This window comes from Peromyscus leucopus, chromosome 2, assembly GCF_004664715.2.
Source record: "Peromyscus leucopus breed LL Stock chromosome 2, UCI_PerLeu_2.1, whole genome shotgun sequence".
Taxonomy (NCBI): domain Eukaryota; kingdom Metazoa; phylum Chordata; class Mammalia; order Rodentia; family Cricetidae; genus Peromyscus; species Peromyscus leucopus.
The window spans coordinates 101,305,908-101,325,561 of record NC_051064.1 but is presented as its reverse complement, the minus strand read 5'-3'; the positions used below and the strand labels follow the sequence as shown (position 1 = coordinate 101,325,561).

The 19,654-nt window shown below is 40.0% G+C and overlaps 1 protein-coding gene across 1 annotated transcript in view; it reads left to right on the top strand.

Annotated features, from left to right (window-relative positions):
- Positions 1-18,302, top strand: part of Tm2d1 (TM2 domain containing 1) — a 39,408-nt gene extending 21,106 nt beyond the window's left edge. The window contains exons 6-7 of the mRNA XM_028870282.2: positions 12,893-13,022; positions 17,984-18,302. Of these exons, the coding sequence (XP_028726115.1) occupies positions 12,893-13,003 (111 nt within the window). The 3' untranslated portion in view covers positions 13,004-13,022; positions 17,984-18,302. The remainder of the gene's footprint in view (positions 1-12,892; positions 13,023-17,983) is intronic.
- The last annotated feature ends 1,352 nt before the right edge of the window (positions 18,303-19,654 follow it).

Sequence of the window (19,654 nt, the reverse complement as noted above, 5' to 3'; positions counted from 1 at the left end):
AGAAAAATTTTCTAAGTTATTAAAACATTTTAAATACCATATTTTGTAGATCTCTGAAGGGTTTGAAGATGACCTGTTTATCTAAAATATATCTGCTCAATCTTGAAAACATACCTAATATGACTACGAGTTCTATTATAATGTCTAACTACTAACTTTCATTTCTTTATATCCTAATAGTTGGTAATAACATTCAAGGATCAGAAAATTGCATTACATTGTTAAATGAACGGTATAAGTACAATTAGAAATATACATATAGCATTTTCTAACAATATCAATTTCAATATATATAATTTGTATACAATATAAAACAATCCAATGCAATGTAAAGTTTTTAAAACTAGTAATTGTCTTTTTCTTTTCTTTCTTTTTTTTTAAACAAGAACCTTAAATCTAATCTCCTTTGCTTAGCCCTTTTCCTAACCCTTGACAACTTGTAACCAACCCCCCTAATCAATGAAAATTATCCTAGACCCAAAACCCATTAAAAGACCAAAAATAACCACCCACCCCACACCACCTCTTTGGGAATGTGGGCGTCGTATTCTTAAAATTGCTTCCTGCTGGGTATGGGCGAATGTATCTTTATCCTGAAAAGAAAAATTTTAGGTTAATTGTCAAATTCTAGGAAAGGTAACTATATCCTTCGTTATCCAATCTGTGTATAATGCCAAAGTTCAGGGTTTATCTCAAATCCTTATTCAAGTAGTCTTTGAGACTGGATCATCTCAGCTAGCCCTCTCAAAATTGCTCTGCGCACTTTGTAGTTCAAAGCTAATCTATAGATGATGTTTGTCAGCTTAGTGATGTTATTATTGTTCACGTGGAATTGTTGTTGTTGTGGGGCCCCATCTTCTTTCTGGAGACTTCAGTTGATGTTAGGCCTGGCCGTGAATTCTTGCAGAAAACTAATTAGAGACTTGAACACAAAGACATATATATGCAGCTAATTGAAGCCTTTTTTCTTTCTAGAATTAGTTAGTACTTTATATGACCATTCATATCTTAACAAAGCTTAAAATGTATCTCTCTCTCTCTCTCTCTCTCTATATATATATATATATATATATTCTTGTAAATTTTGATATAAAATTAATACTTTAAGAAAAGTTTAAAGAATCAGAATAGAATCAAAGAGTTGAGATCAGTAATAGAATGAATAGTCCCTTAATTAATTTGGCTTTTCTCCTGTCCCATAGCAGAAGATGGCTCTTTTCTTCTGGCATGATACAGGGAGTTTGCATTTTCCTTTTAACAACATGCTTGAGTTTAAAGAAGGAGAGAGCCATTCTCCAACTCCAAAGTCAGCTTTAAATTTTAATTGAACTGGGACTATTAGAAGACCAATAATGTTAAATCTTTAGAGAAAAGCAGAAACAAACATTTAGGAAGACATAAAATTTTTTAGATAATATATACCCATACACCGTTTCATTCTGTTTCTTGGGATAGATGATTTGTCCCTTTTCTTCAGTTGTCTCATTTGTCCAGTGTTCTTCAGATTCCTTAACCTTCATTCTCCTAAAAGACAAAAACAAAGACCTTTCCCCAAGACTAATTTTGGGGATGTTCCTTTTTGGCAAGTTATTATCTGATTAAATGAAAAGGCATGTGTTACTGGTATAAGTTAGTTTAAACTGGATGTTCATGCTAGTTGATGAACTATCACCTCCTCTAATTAAGAGATCTCTCTTGTTCAAATCGAACCTTTATCAATTTTGATAGTACCCACAGCTTATCTTCTCCTGTAGAAACAAAAGCAAAACCTCGTCCCCAATGTAATACATATCCTGGTTTCCATTCTGAGGTCAGCACATCCTTAAAGTATATAGGCTGATTTAATTCTGTAGTTTTTTTTCTATTATCCAATGTCTCTCTGCGGCTGTTGTTCCTTTCTCATTGGCATTGAGAAAATTTAAAGTTAATAGAGCATTATGTAGTCTATTTCTGGGGGGTTTTGTTACCCCTTTCTGTTTATTTAGCATATCCTTTAGAGTTCTGTTGATCTTTCTATAACTGCTTGACCTGTAGGAATATGTTGTATACCTGTAATATGCTTCATATTGTAATAAGCAAAAAACTGTTTCATTTTAACAGAGACATATGATGGAGCATTGTCAGTTTTGATTTGTGCAGGTATACCCATGATGGCCATAACTTCTAGCAAATGAATGATTACAGAATCAGCTTTTTCAGAACTCAAAGCAGCTGCCCATTGAAATCCTGAATAGTATCAATGGTGTGGTGTACATATTTCAATTTTCCAAATTCTGCAAAGTGAAACACATCCATCTGCCAGATTTCATTCCTCTGATTACCCTTTGGGTTAAATCCTGCTGGTAATGGCGTTTGATTGTAGAAGGAACAAGTAGGACATTTCTTTACTATTTCTTTGGCTTCTTGCCAGGTTATGGAAAAATCCTTTTTTAAACCTTTACTATTGACATGATATTTTTTATGAAATTCTGAGGCCTCCAGCACATTTCCTATCAATAATTTATCAATCTCATCATTGCCTTGTGCTAGAGGGCCTGGCAGACCAGTATGGGATCAGATGTGAGTTATATATAAAGGATGACTCCTTTTCCTGATTGTATCTTGTAATTGAATGGATAGTGAAGTTAATTCTGAAGCATCAGGGATAAATTCTGCAGTTTCAATATGTAATACTACTCTTTCAGCATACTGAGAGTCAGTTACTATGTTGAGAGGTTCTGAAAAATCCATTAATACCAACAGAATAGCATACAATTCTGATTTTTGAACTGAATTATAAGGACTTTGAACCACTTTGCTTAAATTTTTGGATTTGTAACCTGCTTTTCCGTGTTTGTTGGCTTCTGTATAAAATGTACAAACTCCAGATATGGGTTTTTCCAGTACAATTCGAGGCAAGATGCAATCAGCTCTCTTTATAAGATCAATTCTATTGCTTTTGAGATATTTGTTGTTAATTTCTCCCAAAAAATTACTGCAAGCTTTTTGCCAAGGTTCACTTTCTATCCATAATTTTTCAATGTCCTCCTTAGTTAAAGGTACGACAATTTCTGCTGGGTCTATTCCTGCTAATTGACGAAGTCTCAATTTTCCTTTCCAAATCAAGTCAGAGATTTTTTCCACATAAGTTTTTATTTGGTTTATTTGGTAAAAATATCCATTCCAATATAATATCTTCCCTCTGCATTAATATTCCTGTAGGAGAATGCCTAGAAGGTAAAATAACCAAAATGCAATCCAGCTTTGGATCAATACGATCTATGTGCCCTTCATGTAGTTTCTTTTCTACCAAGGCCAATTCTTTCTCAGCTTCAGGTGATAATTCTCTTGGACTGTTTAAGTCCTTGTCACCTTCTAAGGTTTTGAACAAATTATTCAGTTCATCATTTTTTACCCCAACAATAGTTCGTAGATGAGAAATGTCTCCAAATAATCTTTGAAAGTCATTAAGAGTCTGTAGTCTATCTCTCCTAATTTGCACCTTTTGGGGTCTAATTTTTTTGTAGCTCAATTTTATATCCTAAATAATAGAATCTCCTCTTTGTATCTTTTCAGGAGCAATTTGTAATCCTCAGCAAGGCAAAATTTTCTTTACTTCTTCAAACATCTGCATTTGAGTATCTGCATTTGAGTCAGCTAGTAAAATATCATCCACATAATGCTAAATTATAGATTTAGGAAATTTTTTAGATACCACTTCCAATGGCTGTTGTACAAAATATTGGCATAGAGTTGGGCTATTCAATATTCCCTGTAGGAGGACCCTCCATTGAAATCTTTTAACTGGTTGAGAATTATAAGTAGACACTGTGAAAGCAAATCTTTCTCTGTCTTTTTCTTGTAAGGATATTGAAAAGAAACAGTCTTTTAAATCAATAACTATGAGAGGCCATCCTTTTGGTAACAGAGTTGGCAAAGGAATTCCAGATTGTAGAGAGCCCATGGGCTGAATTACTTTGTTAATTGCTCTAAGGTCTGTTACCATTCTCCATTTACCAGATTTCTTTTTAATAACAAATACAGGAGAATTCCAAGGGCTGGTTGATTCTTCAATATGCTGAGCATTTAACTGTTCTTTACCAGCTCTTCTAAAGCCTGGAGTTTCTCTGTTGTTAAAGGCCATTGCTGAACCGCTTGTTTGTTGACCATTTTAAAGGTAGAGCTGTTGGTGTTTTTGGAAGATTATCAGTTGTTGTGCCCTGTTCTTATATAACATGGATGACTGGTGACCACTCATTAGCATAATATCTTCTAATATTTCTCTCAGAAACAGTATTGTGTGTATGTGTGGGCATGGCCTTCAGAGGACAACTTCATGTAGTCAATTCTTGCCTTCCACCTTTACATTGACTCTAAAGATCAAACTCGGGTCTCCAGACCTGCTTGCTGGGCCATCTTGCTGACCCTTTTTGGTGTTTTGTTTTGTTGGAGATTGGATCTTATTGAATAACCCATATAGGCCTGGAACAGCCCAGTTATGTCAGCGTCCCCACCTCTTAAATCCAACACATTGGGGATTAAACTTGAGGGACACATTCATACTGTAATAGGTCCTTACGTAAAATTTCAAAGTTCATAGGGTTATGAGGACCAATGAATAAAGATAAAAGCTGATATGATAAATTGCAGAGTGGGCAAGATAGCTCACCAGGTAAAAGCACTTGCTGTTAAGCTTGAGACCTGTGTTCAATTCCTGGAACCCATGTAAAGGTGGAAGGAGCTAACCAACTCCTACAAGTTATCTTCTGATTTCTTCACATGTGCCATGGCATGTGCATCCACACCTGCCACCTAGCCCTACCCACACAAAATAAGTATAATTAAGAATAATAAATAAATTCTCTGCAGTAGGTGTGGCGCTGTCACATTGACAGGTTTAGTGAGCAACGGGGATAATATGTTTGAGTCCTTGCCCTAGAGGACTTTATAGTCCTAACTATCCTAAGAGAGGTTTGATAGTAGATTCTGCTTTTTAACAGAAATATTTCCTTAGGAACCAAGGCTTTAAATAAAAAGAGCTTTATTTTTGAGCCAGCTATGGTGGCTCATGCCTGTAATGTGGACACTTGGGAGATTGAGGCAAGAGTTTTGAAGCCAGCTACACAGTAAGTTCAGGACAGTTTCTCTCCAAACAAACAATATTGATTTCATCTTGAATAATTTTTTTCAACTTTGCTAAAATGTTGAAGATTCTAGACTTTTCAGTTTATCTTAGAACATAAATGATGTCAGAGCCTTGGGCTAACTGTGGAGAAAGGCAGCCTGTTCTGAGAAAAACCCTGTGTACCCCTTGGCCTTTGATATGTGTGCTGCTGACTGAAGGAGAACAAAATGTACTCCCTTCTAATCTGCCAGTGCCGGAGCCTTGACAGCTTATTTGGTGGATGCTCGGTGTGGGCAGCAGTACATAAAAGCATAAGACTGATAAGTATCAAATCTAGCCACAGGTTCTCACATTATTCATTTAACCCTAGGGTTATTTATTGGGGGAAATAAATTGGCCAACTAAGGTGACTTATTAGTTTGTGTTGTTTCTGCTCTGAGTTAATTAGGTAGATTTCAGTTCACTTACCCTGTGGGGGCATTTAGTGACTTAATAACAAATGTTTAAAACTGTCTGACCAATCCCTAAGCTGTGGTTTCCTCAGGAGACATCATGGTGAGTGTTACTACGTAAAGAATAATATTTATATTAGTCATTTAAATTACAATTATCAGTTGTTAAAAGAAAATGAAGTCAAATGGTCCAAATCCATAAATTCTGGTACTCAAGTAGGCATTCTGATGCTAATTTAATGTGATCCTGGTAAGATGGTTTTCATGCCCTTATAAAAAAATTAAACATGCAGAGAAGTCAATATGGAAACAGTGGAATTCAACTTTTAGGAGATACAGACGTGCTTGTCTGGGACATTGGGATGGACATGGCTGCGTCATTGTTGTCTTATAGTCGACTGCTGAGTCAGTTGCTTTCTCACTAGCGTGATAGCTCCCTGGGAGATGATTTGATCTGGTCAGCATTTTGTCCAGTCAGTATTAATATTTGCTGAGGGAGACCAGCTCCCTCTTATTCTTCCATGTTACTCTTGAGCAGGGAGAAATGAGAAATATTAGCTAGAAGGAGAAACCTAGATGAGAGGAAAGACAGAAACACAGGTTAGCCTTGGGAGGGCCTGGTTCCAAACCCACCAGCCCAGAACTTTATTCCAAAAGGCTATTTATGACAGTGCCAAGGGGAGGAGCAAAGACCCACCTCTACGCGTGCGCGCATGCACTCCAACAGTTTGCATTCTTTCTATGGAGAAAGTTAGAAGTAGAACAGAAAGGTATGTTGGCTCATGACTGTAATCTGAGCACTCATGGGTGAAATGATCTTGAGTTGAAGGCTAACCAGGGCTACTGCATGTATCCCAGAATAGCCCGAACTACACAGTGATACAACATTTCAACATAAACAAATAACAAAGCCCAAGTTGTATGAATCAGCACACTTGTTTAATCCTAGCACAGAGAAACCCTGTGTCAAAAAACCGAAAACAACAACAACAACAACAAAAAAAACCAAACAAACAAGAGAAATTCTGGTTTTAAAAAGATACAATAGGCTAAACAAAGAGTTAACAGACTGAGTAAAAGGATAACAACAATAAGAATTGATATCTAGACTATATAGTCAGTTTCTGCAAATTAACAAAAATGATAGCCTAGTAGAAGAGCATAATAAATTAATAGTCAATTGACAGAATTGGTTATTTACATAACTAATAAGCAAATAAGGAAAGCTTCCTGAGCATGTACTCAAAAACTTCATGTTCCTGTCAACCAGGGAGCATGCACAAAGATGTCCACTATAGCTCTGTTTGTAGGTCTGCCCACTAATAGGGAAATCCTTTGTAACATTAGTAGTTACAACAGCGCTTACCCAAATGTGTACATAGCAGCATGAAAAGTCTTAAAATCATAGATTCTGTGACAATAATTTTAGCCAGGCCTGGTGGCTCAGGCCTATAATCCTGGCTACTTGGGAAGCTGAGGCAGGAAGACTGCCAAGTTCAAGGCCTGCCTGGGCTCCAGAGTGAGTTCAAGGCCAGTCTGGGCCAGTAAATGAAACCCTGTATCAAAAAAAAGTGAAGACTATCCACGAGACTGCTTAGTCTACTTGCCAAGCATCCAGGAGTCCCTGATTTAAATCCTGCCATGAGATACAAACAAATTAGCAAAAAAGAAAAGAGATTTCAATTATAAAGATTTGTAGCACAATACTATAAGATAAAATTTTAAGCACATTTTTTTTTTAGGGAGCAGGGGTTGCATTTCGAGACAGGGTTTCTCTGTGTATAGCTTTGGCTATCATGGAACTCACTCTGAAGACCAGGCTGGTCTCGAACTCAGAGATCTGCCTGCCTCTGCCTCCCCAAGTGTTGGGATTAAAGGCACGTGCCACCACTGCCTGGACTGCAGAATTTTTTTAAACATTTATTTTTATTTTATGTATATGAGAGTTTTGCTTGCGTGCATGCCTGTGTACCAGATGCATTCCTGATGCCCACAGAGGCCAGAAGTGGGCATTGAATCCCCTCGAACTGAAGTTACAGACAGTTGTAAGCCACTGTATGGGTGCTAGGGATTGAACCTGGATGCTCTGGAAGAGCAGTCACTGCTTTTAACTGCTAAGCTATCTCTCCAGCCCCACTGTTAGGTAAATTTAAAGTAGATATTTATTCGAAGAATGTCACATTTCTAAGAATAAGTACAGATTCAAATCACGTGGCAGCTCATTGTGTGCTTATTCTGTGTGTAGGTACCTATAAATGGGAGGATTGGGGGAGGTGGATATGAGTGTATGTTGCAGGGGGGTGGGGTGGGATGGAAGAACTATTATGGAGAATTAGACCAATGACATCAAGGGTAAAGAACAAGAAGTTCTCTCCAGGCCACCTCCTTTTCCATGGGCAGTCTGGGCCAAGGGAAACGGTGAGTGTCATTTCTAAGCCAGGCAAGTTAAAGGTCTTAATATGGGGGGTCATCTTGGTTTACTGTGTGGATACTAATCCAGTGTGATAGTTGGCCGGAGAATGCCAGTTGACTCAAGAAGCTTGGAGCTTCTGCCTTCCAGCATTGTAAATGTCTGCCACCCTACAAAATATGTGGTCATTTGTTAGAGCAGCTTTAGGACACTAAAGCTGAGTCTGAATTCTGTGGCTGTAGGCCTTATGTTGTTATAAAGTTCTTATTTGGTGGGCACGCTTAATAGCACTGGGAGCGAGCAGGCGATTCTGAGTTCGAGATGTGTGGTGAGCTAGAGAAAGTTCGGTTCTTCATTTAAATATTTTAATTCAACATTTTTTACTGTGTGTGTGTGTGTGTGTGTGTGTGCGTGTGCGCGCGCGCGCACATGTATACATGTTGTGGCATACATGTAGATGTAGAGGTCAGTGTACAACTCAGTGGAATTGGATCTCTGCTTCCATTGTGGGCTCTAAGAATTGAACTCAGACTGGCTAGCTGGGCAACAAATACCTTTATTCATGGAGACACCTCATTGACCCCAAAAGTACTTCTTAGAGTATGTTGACCTTCTTCTTCTTCTTCTTCTTCTTCTTCTTCTTCTTCTTCTTCTTCTTCTTCTTCTTCTTCTTCTTCTTCTTCTTCTTCTTCTTCTTCTTTTTCTTCTTCTTCTTTTTTTCTTTTTTTTTTCTTTTTCTTCTTCTTCTTCTTTCTTCTTCTTCTTTCTTCTTCTTCCTCTTCTTCTTCTCTTCTCCTTCTTCCTCTTCTCCTTCTTCCTCTTCTCCTTCTTCCTCTTCTTCTTCTTCCTCTTCTTCTTCTTCTTTCTTTCTTTCTTCTCTTCTTTCTTCTCTTCTTTTTTTTTTTTTTTTTTTTCTTCTTTCTTCCTCTTCTTTCTTCTTTCTTCTTCTCTTCTTTCTTCTCTTCCTCTTCTCTTCTTCTTCTTCTTCTTCTTCTTCTTCTTCTTCTTCATGTTGACCCTCTTGTTCACCTACTTTATGACAAGAAACTTTGAAGAACTAACAAAAATAGCTTAAAGGAGCTGGGCGGTGGTGGCGCACACCTTTAATCCCAGCACTCGGGAGGCAGAGGCAGGTGGATCTCTTTGAGTTTGAGGCCAGCCTGATCTACAGAATGAGTTCTAGTACAGCCAGGGCTACACAGAGAAACCCTGTCTTAACAAAACAAAAAACAATTGCTACATTATATATAACATTCATGTAAACTTCAGTGAGTGCCATATTCAGTACAGGAAAGGGGAAGGGGACCAACACACCAACACATAGCATTTCCTACAAGTTAGTGGCTAACATATTGTAAAACATCTGTGCTTAGAATGAGCTGCAGATGGGCTTATTAGAAATGCATGATATTAAAAAGTCACCCAATCATGTATCACCTAATTTCTAACATTTATATATTTTTCTTCAATGAGTAAATGCAATTATCAGGAAAAATAGTACAGGAAGAAAAAGAAAATAGAGCAAACGGCTCAGTTCCAGTCTGATTATATAGTCCAACAAGATGGGTTTTGACTGTGTTATTTGGCCTCTTTCCACTAGCTGAACCTCACTTTTTTGTTTTCTTAATAAAGTCTCAGAATATTTTGCCTTCTAATTAACCATTTTTCTCTCAGCTTAGTGTTCCTGGTAATTCTTCATGAGCTTACCCACAAAAAAGTCACAGATGCATTAATTTTTACTTAAGTTTATACACAGCATCCATAAATGTCAGACAGGTTAATTTACTCTTTAGGGATTAAGTCAACGTGCGTAGCTGCAGCCGACAGAGGAAGCTCCCTGTTGGCTGGGATGGTATCTTAATCACTGTTATACGCAAAATGTCTGGGACCTTCCTGGAATAGTGTAGGAATTAAGTATTTGTTGAGTTGTTTTTGTTTTTATGAGATGGGTTCTCATTTATGTAGCCCAGGCTGGCCTCAAGTTCTTGTGTTCAAGCAATTCAATTCTTGGGTTTTCCTGCCTCAGACCCCCACCCCCACCTACCCCCAGACACCTCGGACTATAGCTGTGAACTATTGCATCTAGCCTGTTCAGTTTTGGGCACTGAATGAACTATGTATTTTTTTAAACTAAAGTCCTTTTTGTTTTTATCTTTTAGATTTATTTATTTTATTTATGTGTATGAGTGTTTTCCCTGCATGTGTATATGTGCCCCACATGTGTGCCTTGTGCTCTCTAAGGTTAGAAGAGGGTGTCAGACCCCTGGGAACTGGAGTTGTGAACCACCATGTAGGTGCTGGGAACTAAAGCCAGGTCCTCTGCCTGCGTGGCAGCTGCTCTTTACTGCTGTGCCGTCTCTCCAGACCCTGTGTGTTCCTTTCTGTGAGACAGCCTGGCTGGGTCGCTCTGGCTGGCCTTGAATTTGTGGCAGTCCCCGTTCTGTGTCTTTAAGTGCCAGGGTCACAGGTCTGCATACAGCTCTGAAGTCACTGAAATGAGAAGTGCTCGTGGCAGTTTGCTTTGCTCTAGTTGAATAACCCTTAGAAGAATATTTTTAAGTCTGTACCCTCTGCATATTTTTAAATTGACATTTAAGTTTTCCATCATAAATTTAAATAGCTGCATAGGATGTCATTTCAAATATTGACATGTTTAAATAAAACTGTTACATCAATTTTTAAATGTACCCAACAGACTATAAATACCACAAATTTTAAATGTCATTTACTTTATAAAGAAAGGAATAAACTCTTCACAAACTATAATAATTTTTTTACTTAAAATATGAAATGCCTTTATGTACAGGTTCTGGAAAATGAGATAATTGTAACTGGCATGCAGGCTGACACAGCCTTGAATGGTAGTCGTGTAGTGGGCACTTGGAATGAGCTATCCCAGCACACTGCACCCCAAGCATTTGCCAGACTGTTGCATTTCTTCCCACAAGAGAACTTCCTCACTACCCCCAAGACCAATAGACTCTAATAATCTATCAGAAATGTCTTTTAATACCCCTTTAAACACCTTAGAAACAACAGCCAGCCCTAACATTCGGATGGGAACTTGAGGAAACTGCTTTCAATGCAGTTAATTACCACAAAGCACTGCATTGTGTGATGTCCCTTGGTAGCCCATCTTTTTATTTTGACAGTCTGATCTGAAGGGGCTCTGTTAGTTGCATGTGCAGGCTCCTCATTCAGAGCGACTCCCATGGTGCTGGTACGCAGACTCCCGTTTCTTCATCTGTAAAGTGGATAATAGCACCCTTTGAGTCTCAAGACTGAAACTTAAAAGTGCATGGAGCAACTGCCTCACTGCCCTGTGCCACCAAGTCTGTCCTGTGCTCCAGTGCTGTGGCAGTGCATGGACACTTGGTTACTACATGTAAGGCCTCACTTTTCACATACCCCATTGGAACTGTAGAGAATCCTGGTGTAAGCAGCTGAAATACCAACATAGGATATCCCAGCCTCACCGGTTTCTGTCAGGATTTTTCACACTGTGTTTGAAACTGAGGAAGCTGCTCATTGGGACTTTAGAGATAAACTCCCATGGCCCAAGGTCAGCCCAGACCAGGGATTTTGCGGCTACAGTTGAGGCCCAAGGTAGTGGCACATTGGCCCAGTGACCTCCATGGGACCAAATATCTTCAATGACTTTATAGTTAGGGGCAGTTGCTTTTGTAAGGTTTGGGGTAGGCTTTGATGGTAGCTTTTCTGCTACTGCTTAGAGAAATGACCACATTGAGAAGGGACACAGGACAGAAAAACAGTGTAACGTGTTTACTGAAGCCTGGTGCCAGGCAGATAAGTTTTATAGAGTATTGATACTTATAAAAACTTCCTAGGCCTCACATACAACTTGGTAAATTCTTGTCTACTACTGTTAAGGCTACAGGGTCTTTTGTCTGTCTGTTCGTTTATGTGTGTGTTTGGGGGGGGGAACGACACACATGTAGGGGTCAGAGGACAAGTTGCTGGAGTTGTTTTTCTTCTTCTACCTAGTAGACTCCAGAGATCAAACTGAGGTCAGCAGACTTGGTGTAAGAAAGCTTCTCTATGCTTGCTGAGCTCTCTCACTGGCCACACCTGTAGATTTCTGTCTTGAATGATAATTACAGAATCCTTGTTAACTGTACAGGATTAACAGTGGACAAGATGATTGTAATGAACATGTGTGGGTTTTTTATAAATATATTTTTAAAATCTATAATTTTATGTGTATGAGTGTTTTACCTCCATGTATGTCTGTGCATCATGTGCATGCAGTGCCCATGGCCAGAAGAGGGCATCAGATCCCTTGGCACTAGAGTTATAGATGGTTGTGAGCCGTTATGTGGGTGTTGGGAGCCAAACCTGGGTCCTCTGCAAAAGCGGGCAGGATTCTTAACCACTCTGCCATCTTTCCAGCTCCAGCCTATGTGTCCACTGAACTGCTTCCTTTTGCATTGTAGGTAGTTGTAGTTAATTACACTGCCATCTCCTGCTGGGAGTCTGGCCTGGACAGTCATATTAGATTTTATTTCCTTGGATGTGGTAATTATCTAGCCATAGTCATAAACCACAAACAGGTCAGTGAAGGTCGCTCTCTGAAACTGATGTGTAAATAGTGGGGGAGAGAAGTGTATTGGAGAAGGCTGAGGTGGCAATACATGATTGTGGCATTGGTGGCCTGTAGAGAACAAAAGCAGAGCCTAGGGGTCGGGAGGCCAGAGTAAGGGGCACAGAATGTAGCCAGAACCCAGTTCCTCTAGCTCCTTTCTATCCTGGGAGCTCTCTGGCACTTTTTCCACTTTACTTATTTTGTTTTATTCTTAGACTTGTTTTTTTTGGCCACTGAAATAATTTTATTGCTTACTAACAAAAGTAAACTCAAGTATCTTTTGTAAAGTAAAAGGAATAACTTTAAATTTTTATCTTTTCTAGATTGTTGGACCGTCAGATGGAAGTAGTTACATTATTGACTATTACGGAACCAGACTTACAAGACTCAGCATTACTAATGAAACATTTAGAAAAACACAGTTATATCCATAAATGCTTAAAAAGAGGAACAGTAAGTGATCGATCGATTGATCTACCTACCTACCTACCTACCTACCTATCTACCTACCTATCTATCTATCTATCTATCTATCTATCTATCTATCTATCTATCTATCTATCTATCTATCTATCTATCTATCTTAATTCTGGGTTTCTCATGGACTTAGTCGATGATGGAACCATCGGCAGACTTCAGAGTCCATTTAGTGTTCAAAACCTCTCACTTCCTTTACCAGCAGATTTAGGTCCACATGTGTGAGTGTCCCTGTCCACTGACAGTATTCTTACTCTGCTCAAGCGCTTGCAGTTTCCTCCGCAGACACGTTGTTTCCAGAGAACATGGTTTTCACCAGGACAATACTGTGTGGTGGTTATAGTGAGGTGTGTGTGGTACTTCTGGATGAAATGCTTTCTGTTGTCCAGTTCTTTGGGACCAGGATAGTAATCTTTGGTTTGATTTTTTTTTTTTTTTTTTTTTTTTTTTTTTTTTTTTTGTGTGTGTGTGTGTGTGTGTGTGTGTTTTTTTTTTTTCTTCGAGACAGGGTTTCTCTGTGTAGTTTTGGTGCCTGTCCTGGATCTCGCTCTGTAGACCAGGCTGGCCTCGAACTCAGAGATCCGCCTGGCTCTGCCTCCTGAGTGCTGGGATTAAAGGCGTGCGCCACCACCACCCAACTTGTTTGATTTTTGATTTGGTTTTGATAGTGTTTTTTTTTTTTTCCTTCTTTAAAATTTATTCTTTGACAATTTCACACATGTATACAAAATGTTCTAGTCTGCTCAATCTCACCTCTACACCCTCTTTTACTTATTTCCCATCTCCACTGATGGCCTCCCTCCTCCTAACAGGTTCTTTCCCATTACCATGTCTTTGTGCTTTTGTTTTGGAACACACTGAATGAGGCACTAACCACTGGACAGAGGCTTATCACCAGTGACTACACTGCTGAAGACCAAGACTCTTCCGTCCCCTCGGCCACCAGCTACCAATAGCTTTCTCTAGAGGGGGCTCTTTCTCCCATTCATGATTAAATGTTGATGGCCTGTTTCGTTTCTTTTTTCAATTCTGGGGTTGAACCTAGTGCCTAGCACATACCAGGCAAGTGCTCCACCACTGAGCTCCATCGCTGTCCTGTTTCTTGGTTTTTCAGATAGATTTCAGTACATAGTTTAGAGTGACCTAGAACTTGCTATGTTGCCTAGCATGGCCTCAAACTCCAGGTCCTCCTCTTTGCAACTACCAAATGCTAAGATTATAGGCATGTGCCAACATGTCTAATATGAATAGGATTTTTAACCTTCCCTTTCTTCTTCCCTAAATCTAAAAGCTGGGATATCCAAACCTTCCCTATGTACAAGTACTAATGATTGGCTCTACCCATGAAGTTACTAACTGGTTTCAGTTTTTAGTAGGTCTACAGCTAGAATGAGAGGTGCTGCAGTCTTCATGGTTGGGTATCTGCCACTACAAAGATTTAGGCCATTTGCTGTGTTAATCTAGTTAATAATTTCCAGTGCTATCAGGTTTTCCTCAGAAGGACATGGGTAGGTAGGTCAGGCAAGCTGTTTCCTGGTCCATTCGTTCTCTATAATGAGAAGCATTGTAAAGCATGCAGTAGCATGTATGGCTCTTTTTATATTAAAGTCCACCTTCAACTGTCCGTGTACTCTCAGATAGGCTGAAGAAAGGCAGGTTAGATGTCTGGACTCCATCATAGAACTCCATCTCAGAGACTTGTTCTAGAGGTCAGAAAATGAAGAGACATTGTTCTGTGTGTTGTGGTGTATAAATAGAATCTAATGCATAAGTTTGCCTAATAGGGAGATTATTTTTCTTACATTGAAATTTTTGAATACATGTGATTGTTAAAGGATTGAATAGTGACCATCCCTGCAAAATACAAAACCGATTGTCCAAAAGTTTCCAGATTATCACTATATAGTCTAGGCTGGCCTGAAAGTTACTGTGTGGCCCAGGCTAGCCTAAAACTCTTCATTCTCCTGTCATAGCTTCCTGAGGGCTGGGACAATTAGCCACAATACTGGGTTTCAAATTCTTTCTTAAAGAGCACATAGTGCTCTCCGAAATAACTTTTGAGTTTTGTAGCTAGAGTTTTCCTGCCTTGCCCACAGTCAGGACAAATCTCTGTCACCCGCCAGTCCCACAGCCGCTCAGACCCAACCAAGTAAACACAGAGACTTATAGTGCATACAAACTGTATGGCCGTGGCAGGCTTCTTGCTAACTGTTCTTATAGCTTAAATTAGTCCATTTCCATAAATCTATACCTTGCCACATGGCTGGTGGCTTACCGGTGTCTTCACATGCTGCTGGTCATGGCGGCGGCTGCAGTGTCTCTCCGACTCAGCCTTCCACTTCCCAGAATTCTCCTCTCTCCTTGTCCCACCTACTTCCTGCCCTGCCACTGGCCAATCAGTGTTTTATTTATTGACCAATCAGAGCAATTTGACATACAGACCGTCCCACAGCACTTCCCTTTCTTTTTTTTAAAAGGAAGGTTTTAACTTTTACACATCTCCAAAGTCAGCTTGGTATATTTGGGAATTTGGGTGTAGCTTCTCTTACTACTTCCTGCTGGAGGGGAGCGCTGTATCTTAAGGGGACACAAAGAAAATCTTAGGATCATGGAGTAGTCCATGAGGCTGTATCGTCTGAGCCAGTTGTCTTGAAACGATTCTGGATATTGCATCATCTGGGCCATGGTGTCATCGGAGACCTTTCAGGTGGTCTTGGCTGGTCAAACCTGATGTATCTCAATCTGGAACAAATCCATAGCCTCTGGCTTTCTGTAGAAACAAAAGCAGAGCCTCTTTTCCAAAGCAACATATACTTAAATCCAAATTTTGAAGTCAAGGTACCTTTAAAATATACATTTTGGCATAACTCAACAGCTTTTGCAATCAAATGTTTTTCTTCAGTTACGAATATCAAAGAGAACATAATCCAGATTCTCTGTGTGGTAGCCATCTTTATGTGGCTTATTTTTTATATTACCTTGAGCCTATTGCTTTAAACTGCAGCCTTCTTAGCACTGTGGCTGCTGGCTCTGCCCACTTCAGCTTCCCAACATGGCGGTGGTACGTTTTCCGCCAGCTCTGGGAGCCATCAACTCTCAGAAATAGTGGGTCTATGCTTCTTATCAAAGCAGCGTGTAGCCCAGAAACCTCTTTTTGTTTTCTACTAGCAAAGGCTAAATCCACCATGCAGCTTAATGTGCCACTTGCAGGGGCCTCATTCCCGCCATACTGCAGATCGAGCGCACACGCCAGGAACCCGCCAGGAACTCAAACCGGCAGCTGCTGCTCATTTGAGAGAGACAATTAGGAAGCTGTTTTTAGCTCCGTTTTAGAATCTTCTCTCAGGTTTTAGGTGGAAACTCTTGCCCTCTCGTTGGGCGCCATTTGTAGCTAGAGTTTTCCTGCCTTGCCCACAGTCAGGACAAATCTCTGTCACCCGCCAGTCCCACAGCCGCTCAGACCCAACCAAGTAAACACAGAGACTTATAGTGCATACAAACTGTATGGCCGTGGCAGGCTTCTTGCTAACTGTTCTTATAGCTTAAATTAGTCCATTTCCATAAATCTATACCTTGCCACATGGCTGGTGGCTTACCGGTGTCTTCACATGCTGCTGGTCATGGCGGCGGCTGCAGTGTCTCTCCGACTCAGCCTTCCACTTCCCAGAATTCTCCTCTCTCCTTGTCCCACCTACTTCCTGCCCTGCCACTGGCCAATCAGTGTTTTATTTATTGACCAATCAGAGCAATTTGACATACAGACCGTCCCACAGCAGAGTTTACTTCTAAGTAGCCAATTTGGGTGGTTCACAGCTGCCCATATCTCCACTCCAGGGTTCCCAGTACCATCTTCTGTACTCTCAGAGGAGCTGCACTTGCATGAACACCCCCTAATCCCCCCACATAAATACTTAATTAAAAATAAAATAAAAATGTAAACAATCTCTTATAAATAAGAGGGTTTTTTATTTTATTTTTCTAACATCTGTGTGTGCGTACATAAATGCACGTTCTTGCCATGGTATACCTGAGGAATGTGTTTACCATGGTATACCTGAGAAATGTACTTACCATGGTATACCTGAGAAATGTACTTACCATGGTACACCTGAGAAATGTGCTTACCATGGTACACCTGAGAAATGTACTTACCATGGTATACCTGAGAAATGTGCTTACCATGGTATTATTACCTGAAAAAATGTGCTTACCATGGTACACCTGAGAAATGTGCTTACCATGGTACACCTGAGAAATGTGCTTACCATGGTACACCTGAGAAATGTGCTTACCATGGTACACCTGAGAAATGTGCTTACCATGGTACACCTGAGAAATGTGCTTACCATGGTATACTGTAGGAATGTACTTACCATGGTACACCTGAGAAATGTGCTTACCATGGTACACCTGAGAAATGTGCTTACCATGGTATATCTGAGAAATGTGCTTACCATGGTACACCTGAGAAATGTGCTTACCATGGTACACCTGAGAAATGTGCTTACCATGGTACACCTGAGAAATGTGCTTACCATGGTATACTGTAGGAATGTATTTACCATGGTACACCTGAGAAATGTGCTTACCATGGTACACCTGAGGAAGTCTGTTCTCTTTTCCCACATGTGCGTTCTGGAGATTGAACTCACCTCATCAGGCTTAGTGACAAGCACCTTTACCCACTGAGTCATCTCACCCCCTTATGATCTTTTCTTTAGCTTATAAAACTACTGTAAGAGAAAGAAAAAAATGTCTTGAGCAGATGAAGTGTTTAAGTGTCCATCCTGAGCTAGAAGATAGTTCAGTGGTGGAGCACTGCCTAGCATGAATGAGGCCCTACATTACACCCCCAGCTGAAAAGGGAAAGAAACAGAAATGTGTCTGTGGAACCTCATGGGAACATTGTTTAACTTCCTTTTCCATTTTTGTTTTAGGATTTGCGCCTCCTTGACTTCAATAGAGCCCCGGATGTGAAATTCCAGATTTTCCTTTTCCTTAAGTACTACTTTATGGGTTCTGGATGATGTTTTGGTGTGTGCTCAATTTTGATTTGTTGATTTAGTTGAAAGTATTATTCCTGCATTTATTTAATGTCTTTCTTAAAAAATCAGTATAATAGTATTTTGTGGGCTTCTATCTCTATGAGATAGCTAGCCTCTTACTGTTACTATTATGTATTACTGTACTGTCCTTTACATGTTACCTGTCATTTTTATTTGTGAAAAATAAAAACTATAACTTATTTACATCTTATTATCCTCTTATTAAGAATGGAGCTATCTTGCACATAATTCACGGTGTGAACATGGTTCATACTGTTTGGGGCTGCAGTGTCCACCTGAGATGCTGCAGCTTTTAGTTCTGTGTTGTGTGATATCCATGGGGCTGTGAGGCACATGGACACTTCTGGTCTCAGAAATGTGAACTTTGTCTCTCTTGCTCGGAGAGTGATACATTGGCTATGGAGGCCAGGTGGGACTATTTCAGCTCACTGCAGTTGCAGCTGACACTGGGTGGACAAGGTGGGAACAACAGCCAGATGATCACTGTGTGCCATCTGTGAGCACTGCCAGGAAGGTGCCAGCACCCTGGGGTCTGAAGCAACACCTGTGTGTTAGCGCCTGGTTTTCCTATTGTGTTAGAGGGCCTTTAAGGAGATGAAAATCAGCTGGGCAGTGGTGGCACACACCTTTAATCCCAGCACTCAGGAGGTAGAGGCAAGGGATCTCTGAGTTCAAGGCCAGACTGGTCTATCGAGTGAGTTCTAGAAGCTAGGACTGTACAGAGAACCCCTGTCTCAAAAAACCAAAAAAAAAAAAAAAAAAAAAAAATGAAATTTGCGAAATGTAAGGTCTCCAAAGTACTGCCCAGCCTTCCTTTAGCAATTGACATGCTAACATGAAAATTAATAGGTACATGGTTCATTGTGGTACATCAGTATAGTATCGTTTACTTCACAACAGTCAGAGATAAATAAGAGCTACCTTGATTCCTATATGGGGGTTGTAGTCATTAATTTGACTGGGATAGCAAGTGCTTTTTTCCTTTTCCTTTACTTTTTTTTCTAAGACAGAATCTCATAGCCCAGGCCAGCCTTGAACCTACTGTGTAGTCCAGGATCACCTTGAAGGTCTAATACTCCTGTCTCCACCTCCCAAGTGCTGGGATGATCATATCCACTGTCATACTCAGTTTATGTGGTCCCAGGGGTCAAACCCAGGTTTTCATGTATGGTAATATTTTATTTGTACTGAAATGTGATTTTATTTGTATGTTAATAAATAAAGTTCCCTGGGGGTCAGAGCTAATAGCAAGCCATAGCAGAAGCTGGGTGGTGGTGGTGCATGCCTTTAATCCCAGCACTTGGGAGGCAGAGCTAGGCGGATCTCTGTGTGTTCAAGAATACAGCCAGTATGGAGACACACGCCTTTAATCTCAATACCAACCATAGAAGACCTGGAGGTCTGTACAGACGGGCAGTGATGAGGAGGTCATGTGGTTGGGTTTACAACCAATGAGAAGGCAGAACAGAAAGTCAATAAATAGGACAAACAAAATAAATAGGAAGTAGGGCTCTTGCGGAGAGGTAGGACAGCAGTGACAGT